The following is a 15,693-nucleotide window of genomic DNA, read 5'->3' as shown; positions in this document are numbered from 1 at the left end:
GTAAAGGCTAATCATCAAAAACAGCGTGACCAGATAAAAAGGGATGTTATTTTGTTGTTGTTATTGCCTACAGGAACTAAGAAATGCAATAAAAAAAACTTAAGCCTGAATGTGAAAAGGGTTATGTTTTCATTTCCTTACCATTACAGATGTTTCCATGTCTTAATAATGCATCTTAGAAGAACAATTAGGAGCAATACGTGATTGTCCTGTCAACTTTTGATATGTTGGCACATCAACAGTCACAACATATGGAAAGATTCCATGTCCTTCATAATTGGGTTTTTGCTTCTAGGGGGAAAAACGTTGAGGTTTTGACAATTGGTGAAAGAGGTGGAAGGGATCAGACAGTAAAAAAAAAAAAGAACATGTTGCCAGAGATGCAGTGAGAAAAAACATTGACTTGAAGTAAAATGAGCTACTGAAAACTTTACGGGTTTAAAAAAGACATTGCAAGACTATGAGTAAAGATAAACGCAGAGGAGGGGATGTGGAGAGAAATGCTTAAGGATGTGGGTGATCCAAAAGAAATTCAAATGTCACGGATGGCCCACAGTCTTCAATCACAATGTAGCTGTTCAACACTTGGTTTTTGAAACTTTGAAATGCTAACTGCAATTTGTTTGCAGAGCATATTTATCTTATGACACAATAGGGAAACTTTGAACAGAAGATTTTTTTTCATTTGAGAGGGGGCAAAAGCGCGATTAAATATCTATGTATAACTGTCAGCTGGAACACATTTTATCCCCTGAAGATTTTTCACATTTTATAGCACCGATTCTTTTACTGGAAGCGACATCGAAACAGGAGGCGGAAACACACTGCATATGTATTTGGTTTTATTGAAGAAGAGAGATATGAATAGGTAGCCTGTTTTAAGGCACCTAAAAAATGTACAACAAAAGCTCAACCATTTATTTATTCAGAATACAAAAATACACATCTCAGTGACTCCAAATTGTAATAAATAGTTAACCATGCATTCTAACCATAAAAAGGCACAGAAAACAGTCACTTAGTAGTCATGAAAATGGTCAACTACTTTACCAAAATCATCCAGATAGTAATACAGGTGACAACTGTAACATTATATTCCAAATGTGAAAACACAACACACATCATGTCATTTAACCTTAGGCAATAAATATGCAAATATTGTTTATACCTACATATATATTCTTAAAAATTAAAACTGTGCCATTGTAAACATAATGTAAACAAATGAAACTCACTTTTCTCCCATCGCTTCAGGAAACCACGTCAGAGACTATCATGTTATCCCATATTTTAGAGATCCTTGCATGGGTTTCGTTAGTTTTTGGAAACCAGGCAGTTTGCAGCATTATTTACAGACCACTGGAAAACACAGCAAGGGAGAAAGGTGGCTACTTCCACTTTGTGTGGAAAGGTCAAGCATCCCCTCGCCTGGAGCCCAAACACTTGAGATTTAGAGAACCCGGCAGACACTTTGGACACGCGGATAACAGAAACACAGACAGACACAGCTCAGGAACTGCAACGGTATTAGTGGATTCAGTTTGGTAACTGGCAATGATGGAGATTAAATTTAAAAAACGTACTGAGCACTGCAGGAACAAAGCAGCGTACAGCAGTCGTACTATACTGCTCCATTTAAAGCAGGACTAACGAAAAGGCTTCAACTTGGTCTCAACCTAAATCCAGAGATTCTGGCTCGCAAAAGGCCAACGGTCATCAGATCGATAACAATGAATCTGATCTACTCAATGAAAAAAGACAGGGTCACACTCTACAATAACCATCATTATTAAATAGCAAATTGATCGTTATTTACTCTTTAGTTAATTGTTATTTTACTATTGACAAACAATGAAATGGTAATTAATAATGTGGACTAATTATTAATAATGATATATTAAGTGTTTTGTTGCACACATAACATTTTATATATTCTCTGAAAACCTTTTCATTTATTTAGATGACTGATGATTATAATACTTTGTTAAATGTTAATAAATAATTTGTAAAGCATCTATAAACAATATTTAGACAGATAGCTAACACTTTGTTGATGTTCATTAATTGGTTTCTGGTCCATCTATCTATGTAATGTTTAGAGGTTTTACAAATCATTTGGTAAATCATTAAGAAATACTGAATACAGTATCTAAAATGTTACAATGTGTGCAACAACACGTAGTGTACTAATGTAATCAGAATGTTGTTGTTATCATCTCCTGTCAGCTATGATACAATATACAAGTATTTCTCAATACACAAAATAACTATACAACTAAATGAACTATAACAAATAATTAGTAAACATTATTAACAGTAAAATAACTATTAACTACAGTTTGATAAACAACAAATGTACCCATTATTAATGATGGTGAATATAAAGTATTACCGAAAGAAAATGTATCCTGGATCGGAATTTGATTGACAGGCTTATTGATTTCTGCAAGCCAATTAGCAACGCTGCGGCTTACTGAACGCAGTGAGCTGCACAACTGATTGTCGGCATAAGCAACAGCAACGCTGCGCTGTTTGAGATGCGCGTGAGGGACGGTGGAGAGGTGAGATGTAACAGGTCGCCCTCTGGTGGGATACTCGAGAAAACACATGAAGATTCAGCCCCCGACTCACTCGCATTCTATTATTATTTAGGATACTTTGATGGAAATGTGTGCACATGTTAAAATGTAGCACTCAATATTCAGAAAAAATAAAAAAACGTTTTAAGCTAGTTTAGACTGAGTTAAAATGACATGATAAAATTAGTTGGCAAAAGTAAGTATACAATTGCTGATAAAGGTACAATATGCCACTGTTGTCGTAGACACACACACACACACACACACACACACACACACACACACACACACACAATGTACACAAATACCTTGTGATACATATTACGTGTAAACACAACAGTCATGTCTGCCCATTCTACTCATTCGCTGACACAGTCCTACTTTAGTGGATCATCTTGGAAGCACAGAGGAGCAAAACTACAAAGTAGTGAACCGCTGGAAGAAATTTGGAGTCCATAAGAAAAAGCACTCTGTCTACGGGGCCTAACTGTCAAAATCTAATCCCCAAACCTCGGGGAAGAGTACATGTAGAAAAGAACTCTTTCAACGCCTGCCTTTCTTTTGCCCCCCCCCCCCTGATAAACATCATGTCAGAAAGCTGCAGAGACAGTATCAAAACAAGAGATAAAATATTGCACCATCATTAGAATACAACAGCATTATCATGTACAAGAGATTAGGACAAATCAACAATACACAATTGTTACGGTGTAATATACACAATCAAATGTGTAAGCTGTTGACAACGCATGCCATGTCAGCAATCTACAAATGCATCAGACTACAACACTTACAAACATGGTTTGCATACACCAGTATATATACAGTGCATATATGTATATACAAACTGAGCATCACATATAGAAATATACCCTGTAATGCCACCAGTCTTAAAAGAAACTAACGAGTAAAAGTCGTGTTCTATCAACGTCTCACTCGTAATTTGAAGAAAACAACAAAAGAAGAAAGCTGCACTTGAATGATGCTATGCAGGCTGCAGATCAACTGCTCTATTACATATTCAAAACCCATATCTAACTGCTATTCTCATTAGTGGTAAATACTGTGTTAAATTGCCAAAAGTTTAAAAAGTTGAGGTGAACCGTTACTTCTATGTAATGATATGAGTATCTGCACTTGCATGACGCAAGAAGTAGAAAGTGCCTTTTAAGTGTTCCTTAAAAAAACTCAGCAACCCTACAGTTTACGTGCTTCAGATCAACAGGAATCTCATCCGACCTTAAAAGGAACTAAGAACTACGACCTACTGGCCGATTCAATTTAAGAGGTGCGACCTGAACAAAGTCATCAACGTTTTCTTAGACATTCACTTTGGTACTGATTTCACATCCACAGAGAACGTGTCAACTTACAAATATTAATTCCAAATATTCATAACCTCATCAAAAAAAGAAGAAAAAAACAAACTTCTTATGACTTCTACCAATAAAGCACATTTTACACTAAATGACTGAAAATATGGCACAAATCTTTGACACATCATTATCATGCAAACAAAATAAATTAAAGCGAGAAAACAAAGAGAGTTGGATTTAGACCAAAAAAGGATGCTTTCAGTAGTAACAAATGGCATCGTAATACTTAAGTCATGTAAAACTTGTTCAAGTCTTATTTTGCACAGAAAAAAAGAAATCAAGACACTAATCATGCAATTAAACATATCTAAAGACGAGCAAGCATAGCATGCGACAGTATCCCACTGTTTTCAGACACCACACCTTCCAGCTAGACTGTGATGTTGCACCTTTATCTGCAGCAGTGCTCCTGAAAGCCGGAGGCTGCTTTGGTGCATCTGCAGCTCTGGGACGTCCAGCAAACATCACGTTTACCCACGCTCATGGAAGTCCTGGTTTTGCTGTTTGTTATCACAACTCAAACAACAAGTCAACCGTATGGATAGTTGCATACCTGATTGTGCGCTATGAATGGTTATTAACTTAGAAATGGCTTTTGTTGTTGTTGTTGTTTTATTTTGTGAAGATCCATGAAGTCCTTTTGCATTTCAATCCGCTTTCTCGACTGTCATTTTGGCACCAAAGCACAAAGGAACACATCAATGTAATCATGTTAACAACATCACAAAGGCTTTCTCAGCAGAGGGATACAAATCCAGCGCTCCTGGAATGCCTATCTTCACCTCCGCTGCCTACGGTGTTGCCAAAACTCTTCCACTGACGAGAGGGGAATGTTCGTTTCCCCTCTCCGGCTGCGTCTGCTCCCGGGTTAGAGGTCAACCATAGAGGCCTTGGCCAGGTCTTTAGTTCCCTGGAGAATTCTCTTCATATGACCCACTTTCGATATCCCCAGATCCTGAGGAAAAAAGAAGGCCAGCACATGAAGAAACCACACACGCATTTCTGCTGTAAGTCAAGTATTGCAACCAAATATCCGCCTTTGGGGCGACCACTTTGGTTCAGACTGAATTATGTCAACAACCGATGGATTGCCAGATACCCATGATGCTTTGGTGATCCTCTGACTTTTTCTCTTTGGTTGTGAGTGAAATGTCTGGACATTTGGTTGACACATTCACGTCACCATCAAAATTCGAATAACTTCTGGAATCACATCACTTATTTGTCTCGCACCGTCATCAGGCCAAAGATTCCAATTAATACTTGATTGCAGCTTTTTGGTTTACCACCAAATACTATCAAATACTAAAATGACGGACTTGTCATGACTTGCTGCTACACTTGAATAGCACAGAGCCACTGTTAATGTAACACCTGTGCTTTGTAACTACAACAAGTCAACAGCCTGCCATCTGAAAGGGGAGGCCAGCATGCGAGCTGCTGCTCATGAGAGGCGCTGTGAGAATCACACACAGTGGCATCACGCTCATAAACACAATGACCCTGTATTGTTTTCCGTGGTCAGCTGTGAAACAAACACATTCAAAACATGAAATTCTTTTTTTCTTTTCAAGGTTTATGTGAGTGTGCCAGTCGTGCACACTAACCTGCACCGTCGTACCAAAATTACTCAACAGGATCACCAACCACACACTCTCTGCTCTCCGGGTAACCTCAGCATCGTTAGTGTGCTGGTTTAAAAAGCATCATTCTGTATTCCTTCAGTTAGTCAATCTTATTTTCAACAGAAGTGTCAGTTACAACTTACCTTCATATCGTTTGTCTAGATCTTCAACTGAAGGTTATTTTCATTGTTTAATAATCTGTTCTTTTCTTGATTAATCAATTAATCATTTGGTCAAAATTTTGTGATGTCATTTTTTTTAACTCCCAAATATTGATGTTGGGATCAGCGTCATAATCCAGTTGGTTTCACTCTGGCAATGTAATCTGAATGTACGTCCTCACCGATGAAAGGGAGCTTGTGTTTCACTTCTGCTCTTCAGCAGAAGAACTGATGACTCCGCTCATTTTTTTTTCTCTCAATTGTCCTTTTTGTATGTGCAACATCGTTTCCACGTCAACGGTGATACACACCTACGCATCGAGTAGGAAGGCATCACGCAAAGCGTCCAGTGGATCAGAACAAATCCAAGTGTGTGAATGTGTGAACGGTGCGCGTTTGTATGTTCGTGTAAAAAAAACCTAATTTCATTCTCCTCTCGGGACTCTTTCTTGCCCCTCGACAACCCGCCCGCTTTGATCCATCCACCCCCAGCCCAGCCCTGTCGGCTTCCCCTCTTCAGGAGACACACGGTGTTAGTGGGTTACGGCGAGTCTCTTTCACAAAGCAACGACCAGACAGTATAGAAGCCAAGCAGAGCAATGCAGAGCAGCACGAGAGGTGGCAAAACAGGGAGACATCTAACAGGTTAAAGAGCATAAGAAATCCAGTAGACAAGAGAGAAAGAGTTGATTGTGGGTTTGGACGAGAGGGTTCACACAGATTCACCGAGGGATTGAGGTGTGTGTGTGTGTGTGTGTGTGTACCTTCAGGTCCCTCCTCTCCAGGTGCAGCAGCTCCGAGCCTCTGATGTCGTGTCGGATGAAGGTGTCTCTGTACTCCCCCAGACTCAGCTGTTCCAGCCAGACGCCCACCTCCTCTGTGCCCCATCTCTCCACTACACACACACACCGACACACACAAACACGCACACGGGGCAGAGCAGAGAGGGGCTCAGGGCGCCTCACAGGTATGCACACACACACACACACACACACACACACACACCAAAAGCTCTCACTCTCACACTTCACTCAACCGCTCGTCCCATTCGTGTACTCTCAGGAATATGTCATTGCACACATGACCCTCACACATGGGCACACATTTGTGGTGAATCACTGACGGGAAGATGGAATAAAGATGGAGGGAGAGCACCAGAGAGGAAGGGAAGAGGGAGAGCAGTGGCGGCAGCTGGCGGAGGAGTTTGACAAAGGCCAAAGGTTGGTCAGAACAAGGCGGTGGCCGATGTCGTTCCAGGAAGACTGGAGGAGGGGGGGGGGCATGCATATCATCGACCAATATCAGAACACACAGAAAAGTAAAGGGAGAAGTAGGAAGTAAAGGGAGGCGGTCTGCAGGAAAGACAGCCCAACTGATCAAGAACCAGCCTGCGATGAGAGGAAAGGGCTTCCACTCTACCCCCGTCTGTCTGTTGACGTATTCTTACTGGTCCTATTATGTATATGAATATCTACCCACTTAGTGCGCAGCAACATCGAGTTCCATTTGGTCATCTAGAAATCAGATATTCACTTTAATGTGCAACAACAAAAGAGCTGATTCCTGGCTGTTTCATGTTCAAATGTAATATTGGATGCCTGCAGGCCTTCCCTTGTTGCAGCCTTGTTCTTCTCCTGACTCTGCGCCTTCTGACGCCATGTAGACGGCGAGATGAGAGCATGAATGGAGGGGAGGAGGTGGTGCGAGTTGATGGCTGGAGGTCAGACTGTGGGACACAACACCTCAAACACACACCCATTCTTCTTGTTTCTACCGGTGGATGATAATGAGGCAAGGCCTTTATGCGTGGACTGTGCCATGACGATCGGTGGAAGAACCAAGTTTGTTGAGTGTGTGTGAGTTTAAACACAGCAGCCATAAAGTGCTAATGAACTAGCACGAGATGGCAGCACTTCTAGATAAGTGCTTTCCAGTCGTGGAAGTATTGAATTAAAGTGTGAAATGATTTCTGCAGCTTCTACGCGGAGGGACACAGGAAAACATCCACTCTACACTTTACACCTAAACCTCTCAAACAGAGATCCCCGTGGCAGCCGAGGCCGACTCTGACTGACTCCCTGTCCTTTAAGCAGTCTGTCTGTCCAGTCCGTTCGCTAGTGAGGGAAAAGTGTGCACAGCCCTACCTGACTGAGGGCTTGTCTTCTTGGCGGCCTTCTCCTTCTTGAACTTGGGCACTATGCGAAACATGCTGCTGCGATTGTTCCTCTTGCCGTAACCCAGAGAGTGGTCCTGGTACATAAGCACAGTCAACCTATAGCCTTTCATTTAGCTACTCAGATCTCCCGTTACGTGGAGCCATGTTACACCGAAGACATACAGTATATGCGTATACATGCTTTCAGTGATGATGCGCGGGAGTAAAACACAATGGTGGCAATGTTATACACGTCTTCATGTGTGTGTGTGTGTGTGTGTGTGTGAGGCTGCTCACCTCCTCATCATTGGGCTGCAGTATGTGGTAGAGCCAGGGGATCTCTCCCAGTTTGCCCAGTTCCAGCTCCACACTCTGCAGAGCACTGGACAGCTGATCCTCCTCTGGCTGGTCCAGTTGCTGCAAGGGGTTAAATAATGTGTGGTAAAAGTGAAAGAAAGTCATTCATGTAAGGATAAAGTCCCCACGATTACTCACCAGAGAGACTCGGCCCAACAGCAGGGACTCTGTCTCGTTGTACAGAGCCTTGACAGTGCTGGCCACCTCTATAGCCGTGTTTCTGGTCAGACTCTGGAAACGGGATACGACCGTTATTTAGTGTCATGTCACACATTTCTCATTGTGAGCATTTGAATAGCTTCAGTACAAAACTAGTGCAGTCATACTCATAGCATGTAAACAGGAAGTGGACGTGGTCACCGTGAGTCCCATTGGTTTGGGGACTACGGCTTTAAAGGCTTGAGTTCGGCGTTTTGCCTGTCGCCATCTTGGTATATTTAACCAGAAGTCACGAAAGGGTGGAGCTAAGTACAACTCTAAGTGGACCATCATTTACTAAATGAACATCATGCTGTATTGAAGAAGACGTGAAACTAGAGATTGAGACCATAAACTCATGTTTACAATGTTTACTGAGGGAATAAATCAAGAGAGAAGTGGCGTCATCTTCTCATAGACTTCTATACAACCAGAGGAGTCGCCCCCTGATGGTCATTACAGAGAATGCAAATTTAAGGCACTTCCGCATCGGCTTCACTCTTCAGAACTGGAGGTTGTCGCCTGGTGCTATGAATTGGCCTTTTTAGTTTGTCAGGTCATCAAGGAATGTCTTTAAAAAGTGAGGGAAGTGTGACACGTTCTAAAAGGATTAATCCGTAACAACATACACAGAGAAAAATATCAATGTTTTGAAATACTTCAATCTAAATTGTGTTTAAACAAAAAACTGCAGCTCCCGTGGACACAGCATCCACAGGTTCATGAAAACGTGGATTTAAACTTGACTTCAACCCTAAAATGCAGCTCACACACAGCAACATCCCAAGGCTCAACGTAGGAAGGAAAACACGACATGCTGTGTGGTTCGTGTCGATCGCTTACCTCCGGGAACTTGGGGTGTGTTTTGTTGATGGCGTGAGACGAGGCATTAACAGCATGAGCCAGCTCCTGCTCTAAAAACCCATTGGTCTTTGCAGCCTCGCATATCCTGGGATCAGACATGTCAAATGATGATTTAACATGTGTATATGTAAAGCCTGTGTGGCCTTCGAGAGTGAGACCTGATCTTTTACCTTGTGATGAGCTCCTCTGCAGCTCGGGCGCACAGCTGCACCATGGCGGCCTCCTCCTCTGTCGCCAGATCCACAGACTGTTGTGGGTAGAGGTGAGGCCGCAAAGGAGGCTTGTCATACTTCAACTTGTCCTCCCATGACTTCAGGGTATTCTCAAACGCCTACGAGGGGGAAATCAAAGGATGAGTGCATATCTTGTCCTTCTACCAGGAACGATTCACTCAAAACCCAGCCTCCTCACTCATTTTATTCCAAACATTCCAGAGGCCACCTCCGCTTCCCCTCCCTCCCGGCTCACCCGGTCTCTGGTGAGCATCTGAGCTCTGTTCTTGTGCTGGATCTTGATGACTCCGGGCGGCTGGATCCAGGCCTCACCGTCCACCTGAATGGGAACTCCCTCGTCACCCAGGATAGTAATCTTCACCGTTCGACACTGATTGGGGCAGAAAGGCACACATGACATGAACATATTCCTATAAGCGTGTGCATTTTTCTTTTCATATTGTTGTGTTTTATGTGCGTTCTCACCTGTGCGATGCGGTGGTGTTGCAGCTTGATGACTCTGGACACAGCCATCTGCATGCTCCCAAACACAGCCACAACTTCCAGGATCTTATCGTCAAACGACGGGGCACAGAAGATCTGCACGGCACAACGGTGACATTCAGGAACCAAACAATGCGTTCATCCATTTCTCAACACCTCTCGACTTCCCTGCCCTGTCTGTGGCACTGAGTCCCAAATCCTTCTGTTCTTACTGACGATGCACATGAAAACAGCATAATAATATATGTATAATAATGCATAATATGTGATTATAACTTACTTTAAGTGGTCATGGTTTGCTTTCAGTTTTACATTTTATTTGTTGATCTGGCATACATTTAATTATTTTTTACACTTTACTTAAAGCAGGGGTCGGCAACCCGCGCGAGCCCCTCTGTTGCGGCTCCCTGAGTCTTTGTGCAAAATAAATAAATAAATAAATATTAAATTTATTTGAATGTTTTTTGTCAGTGGACAATCTTTCAAAGGGAACACCTCATATCTTGGAGTTTGAGGTGATACTGTGTCACGGAAAATAAAAAACCTTTTAATATTTAGTCAACTAAAATGTGCGTCACATCCTATTACGTCGCCGTCAAGCTTCCCCTGCAGGTGGCTCGTCGTGATTGCAGACTCGGTAAGGTTATCAATGGATAAATCCAAAAAAAGAAAACTCCTGGAAGAAAATAGAGAATTTAATTCTGCGTGGACGTATTTATTTGCGTTCACTGCCAACAACGCTGGCCTACCTGTATGCTTAATATGTGGCGAGAAATTTGCAAACAACAAAAAATCGAATGTTGAAAGACACTTTCAGACCCAACACACAGCATGTGCTGAAAAAGATCAAGCTGGAGATGCGCTAAATATCGCTCAAGTCACATCTTACAGCCCTGACATAGAGAAACTCTGCAGCGACGTTCAGAAACAAAAGCCACATTAAACAGGTGAGAACACTATCATTTAATAGGCTATTATCTTGGAGAAAGATATTTATTTTAGATCCTGAACTGATGTCGTTGTGTTTTTATGTTCAGGCGCGACGGTTGATGGCTGTACGTGTCTGAGGAAAGAAGAGGATGACATCGCACTGAAATGGACTTTAGTCTTACTTAAATACAAACTGCCTATTTTTCATCTTCACTCATTTTAAGATATTAGGCTGCAGCTATATGTTGTATTTATTTCAAAGTAAGCTACTTTTCATTTAATATTTTTTCCACAAACATGGGGAGAGGACCCAAATAGACTTGACTTGTTCTGTGTTTGATTCACTTCTGCAGCTATATGTTATATTTAATTCTAAGTTATTTCCCAGAACTATGGGGAGGACTCGAGGCCTGCATAGTTCTGTGTTTAGTTCTGTGACCTCAGTGTAGACCTACACATGCCAGTGTATTTTTTTTCTCCTCTTCATGAAAGTTAAAATAGCAATAAAATGTCAATAATTGTCTTTATTCTTGTTCTATTATTTCATAAATACAACAAACTATAGTTTTTGTATATATAATATAACGATATATAAAACGTATATAAGCTGTGATATCGAATAGCTTTTGCGGCTCCAGACACATTGTATTTGGTGGAAAATAGAGCAAAATGGCTCTTTGGCCAGTAAAGGTTGCTGACCCCTGACTTAAAGCATACAATGACCACTTGGATTAACTTATAATAACATTTTAACAGTGATTATAATTCATTAAATGTATTAAAACGATATGATTGCCTATATATTGCCTCAAAGGAGAAAGTTTTCCTTGTCAGCTCCGTTTCGCTGCGGCCTGAACGAGACATGAATTGTTTGTGAAAGGAGAGTCTGGTATCGATCTCTGCCTGCAAACTGCCCGTGAAAAGGTCAACGCAATGAGGAGAAACCATTTCTTTTGCTGGATAGGTGACATCTCTCTGTTCATCATCAGTGTTTGGTACCAATTATGAGCATTCTAACTCTATTTTCCTGTAAACTCACTCTTTGTTTTACAGTGAAGCTACAGGTCAGCCGCAACGTGTCAAAATGTACGATTGAGCCACAAAACAAATCGATCTATTTGGAGACTAAGATAAAAACTTAAATTGTAATGTGTTAGTGTGTCTGTGTGTGCAATAACTAAATGTCCTCTCCCTGTTTCCACCGCTCCAACGAAACAGTTACATAACACCAAATGCTCAGACTGTATGTGTGTCCAAGGGTAAACTCTGCAGGGGCTCACTAAGGGGTGTGTGTGTGTGTGTGTGTGTGTGTGTGCGTGCAAACTGACTCTAATCCCTCAGCAGCCCTTGTACTCTGGGCCTTAAACAAACAAGCACAAATATCTCTCTAACCATCCCTCCCCCTGCACCTCCAGGCTATCGGGGTCATGCTACACCAGGATCCAGGCAGTCTTTCCATGTTTAACAACAGAGAAAACGAGAGGGACACAGTGAGAGGTGCAGCGTTGATCCAGCGGTCCGGCCAACTGCTGACATTGGCTCGAGGAGGAAAAAAACAAAAACAAAACCACTCCCCCTTTCCTCTCTAAAGGTGATCTCAGTCGCCTACCAAGGGCTTCCAGCCAGATTGGAACATTACAGAGAGTTCCTCTTGTGTACTGTAGGTGTACTCACGTCATCCTCCTTGGTGCCGCCCCAGAAGTTGGTCCCGCCTGCGTAGCTAGGAATGTTTAACACTGCGATCCCCTGAAGGCTGGGCAGGGGGATGTACTGGCCGTCACACTGGGAGAGACAAATAACAACCGAGCGGACCAGTAAGTGAAGGGAGCAGGGAAGCTGTACGTGCTGTATGTGTCTATTGCAGAAATCCGTAGCTTTCATGAACATCAAATCTAATAGGGCTGTGCGTTGGCAAGAATATGGCAACACAATATCATGACACAGGGGTCATGTGCCGTGATGTATTGCAATACTCTAAACAAGACGGTGTATTGTTTTTATCTAAGAGTATACAGAACACGCCACCATTTCCATAAATTCGGAGTAAAAAAAGTTAGCTTTTGTTACGCAATCAGAACCTTTATTTCACTTGAAGTCCAATTTCACAGCAAAAGCAAAGAGCCATAAATCCATAAAAAAAAGACCATTTCTCGTTGGACATAATACAAATGATGTAGTATACATGGGCATTTAAGACAGGTATTAAACCTGATACTAATCCTAAATACCCAATTGTCCAGACAGGTTGCCATATGGGAGGACATCACTTCATGACTCTCCTGCACCCGACCCGATAAGCACACAACATTCGAGGCTGTAAGTGTTTTTATTCTTTGTAAACCTTCAGACTGGAGAAGCGTGTCAGCAGGCAGCTGTTCTGCAGACGTTGTTTCTCCTGAACACTCCAAATCAGCCTCTGAATAAATTTGAGGGGAGAAATAAACTGTGCAGTTGCGGAATCATGCTTCCCCTTACATCTGTAACATCTTCATCTAAATCACTCCCCACTGTTTGCAGATTGGTGCCTTCAGCTGCCTGGGACTACAGGTGTCAAGTAGATGTTCTTTGTTTTTTCACACTTAGGTTTTATCGTAAAGCGTGCAGGATGACGTCTGTCTTTGAACATGCTGCTCGACTTTTTCAGACTCTTTCGAAGTAAAGCGCTCTCCGCTGTTCCTCCCCTTCTCACCTCTAGCTGGACCTTCTGCTCCAGATTCTTGTATGTTCTCTGCAGAAGCTCCTTTGTGCCCAAAACGCCGTACCACATCATGTTCTTGGTACGACTCCTGTGTGGGAGGGAAGCAGAGAGGGAGATTTACGGTGAGGTGAAAAACAAAAGGGTTTTACAGCGGACAGAGGGAAGGAGTGCAGTTATAAACTACCCAGATACAAGAAGGTTTCTCACTTAATAAAAGGATACGTCCTTCTTTAAGAGTCAGAACACAAGAAAACAAGAAATATCATCTTGAGTAATCACAATGAATGTAGTATATGAGGAGGAATACAATCATGAGTAAAGCTTTCTAAATATAGATGTAGGCAATGAAGCAGCTTTCATGATTAATTGATGGGATTGGCTGAGAGATGCCTGGTAACAGAAATGTGTCTCACCTGCATTTCTCTGGGTGCTCCTCTCGCTTGTTGTTGAACTCCAGGGAGATCTTGGCGTCCAGGCCGATGCCGAAGTAGTTGTTCATCACGCACTTCTCCATGTAGCCCTCTCTGACAGCCACACAAGCAGACAAACATATATACAAATATATCAAGGACAAAGTGACACACGGAGGTGGGTGTAGATCTACACGCGAACGGTCAGAGAGAGAAGGACAGAAATCCAAACAGTGGCGAAGACGGGAGGAGACGCGCAACGAGGAACTTACAGAGAGTCGAGGTCGGGGTCGATGAACGGCGTGGCACCAAAGGGGTCGATGTTAGCCAGCAGCATCTTGCTGATGATGGAGCTGCCAGCGATGGAGGCAGCCAGACCTGCCCGCAAGCCTGCACACACACACACACACACACACACACACACACACACACACACACACACACACACACACACACACACACACACACACACACACACACGAGGCTGAGCTGAAATATCCAAGTGACCCTGTCCTTGTGTGTTTCGTTAAGGTTTCTGTGTCATTAGAAGGAAATGAAACAGAAAGCGGTGCGTTTACCGGGGCAGATGATGCGAGTGTTGAGTACGGGGAGGTTCTCCTTGCTGGTGGTGAAGGGGGTGATGGTGAAGGAGCTGTAGGACTGCGTGCTGCGGCTCACTCTCCTCTCCGTGGGAGAACAGGGACTCTTAACAGCTGGAGAGACAAGAGAGAAAGAATTCCTGTCATTCTTGCTTCTTTCTTCGTGGTTCCTTAGGGCAGAACACAATAGAGGGTACACAATGACCTCACTGTTTAATGTGATGCCACCCTCGCATCCCACCAGGGGGCATAACACAACTCGCCACAGCTGCTGTGAGTGGGTACGGCTGCCATATTGGGAGGAAAACAAACTAATATTTGAAAGAGTAAAAGCCGTCTTTGACAATATTGTCATATAAAATCCTTATAATTAGGTTGATACTCAATGGTCAATTGATATTAAAACATTGTATTCATATTCTTAACAGTATACATACTGTTTATTAGTGTAGGCATATTCCACCAGGAATAATAGGATTTTATTCTAGCCTTCAGAATAAAAGCAGGGAATTAATAAAAGCTTGATTTGTCAGCCACTAATAAGAAGTAAAAAATAAAAAATTACATTTTATTCTTTATTTATTTAAGGAAGATATACAGCTGTGTGTATACCGGTACATATGTATATGTGCATACATATACACACAAATATGTACTTCAAGTGCGACATGCAAGTTAAATTGGGAAAGAAATCTGTAAAACATTTAGAGATGTGCGTGCTTAGTTAGGTCGTGTCACACCGGAAAAAGCCTCACGTTGCCTCTCTTCTTTTTAGCTTTCAGCTGTTTGTCCATGTGAATGCACGATGACAGCCTCTGAACATCGCGTGTTTGCCACATAGCATCATCACTGCTCATGCCGACCCCACGTGAATCCTCCATGGGGCAACAAATACATGCAAGATCGGGCCGACTGGGAGGCTAAGAGTTTACCAAAACACGGGTTTAACGATCCCTTCTGCTCGCACTGATTGGTTTTTTTGATTTATGTCCAGGTCAGGAAGGAGCAAGGAGGCGATAAGAGGA

The 15,693-nt window shown here is 42.4% G+C and overlaps 1 protein-coding gene across 5 annotated transcripts in view; it reads right to left on the bottom strand.

Moving 5' to 3' along the window:
* Positions 1–904: 904 nt before the first annotated feature.
* Positions 905–15,693, bottom strand: part of dgkh (diacylglycerol kinase, eta) — a gene marked incomplete at its 5' end in the record, with an annotated part of 51,662 nt that continues 36,873 nt past the window's right edge. For 3 of the 5 annotated variants that reach the window (XM_079277535.1, XM_079277533.1, XM_079277537.1), the window contains 14 exons: positions 905–4,910; positions 6,506–6,636; positions 7,886–7,991; positions 8,194–8,313; positions 8,392–8,484; positions 9,295–9,400; positions 9,486–9,646; positions 9,784–9,918; positions 10,014–10,127; positions 12,636–12,743; positions 13,651–13,747; positions 14,073–14,183; positions 14,342–14,459; positions 14,648–14,782. In XM_079277535.1, the coding sequence (XP_079133661.1) occupies positions 4,824–4,910; positions 6,506–6,636; positions 7,886–7,991; positions 8,194–8,313; positions 8,392–8,484; positions 9,295–9,400; positions 9,486–9,646; positions 9,784–9,918; positions 10,014–10,127; positions 12,636–12,743; positions 13,651–13,747; positions 14,073–14,183; positions 14,342–14,459; positions 14,648–14,782 (1,622 nt within the window). In that variant the 3' untranslated portion in view covers positions 905–4,823. Of the gene's footprint in view, positions 4,911–6,275; positions 6,637–7,885; positions 7,992–8,193; positions 8,314–8,391; positions 8,485–9,294; positions 9,401–9,485; positions 9,647–9,783; positions 9,919–10,013; positions 10,128–12,635; positions 12,744–13,650; positions 13,748–14,072; positions 14,184–14,341; positions 14,460–14,647; positions 14,783–15,693 lie in introns of those variants that run through there. The other 2 variants (XM_079277536.1, XM_079277534.1) reach the window with 2 other exon arrangements.

This window comes from Melanostigma gelatinosum (assembly GCF_949748355.1).
Source record: "Melanostigma gelatinosum genome assembly, chromosome: 10".
Taxonomy (NCBI): domain Eukaryota; kingdom Metazoa; phylum Chordata; class Actinopteri; order Perciformes; family Zoarcidae; genus Melanostigma; species Melanostigma gelatinosum.
This window is presented reverse-complemented; position numbering and strand designations above follow the sequence as displayed.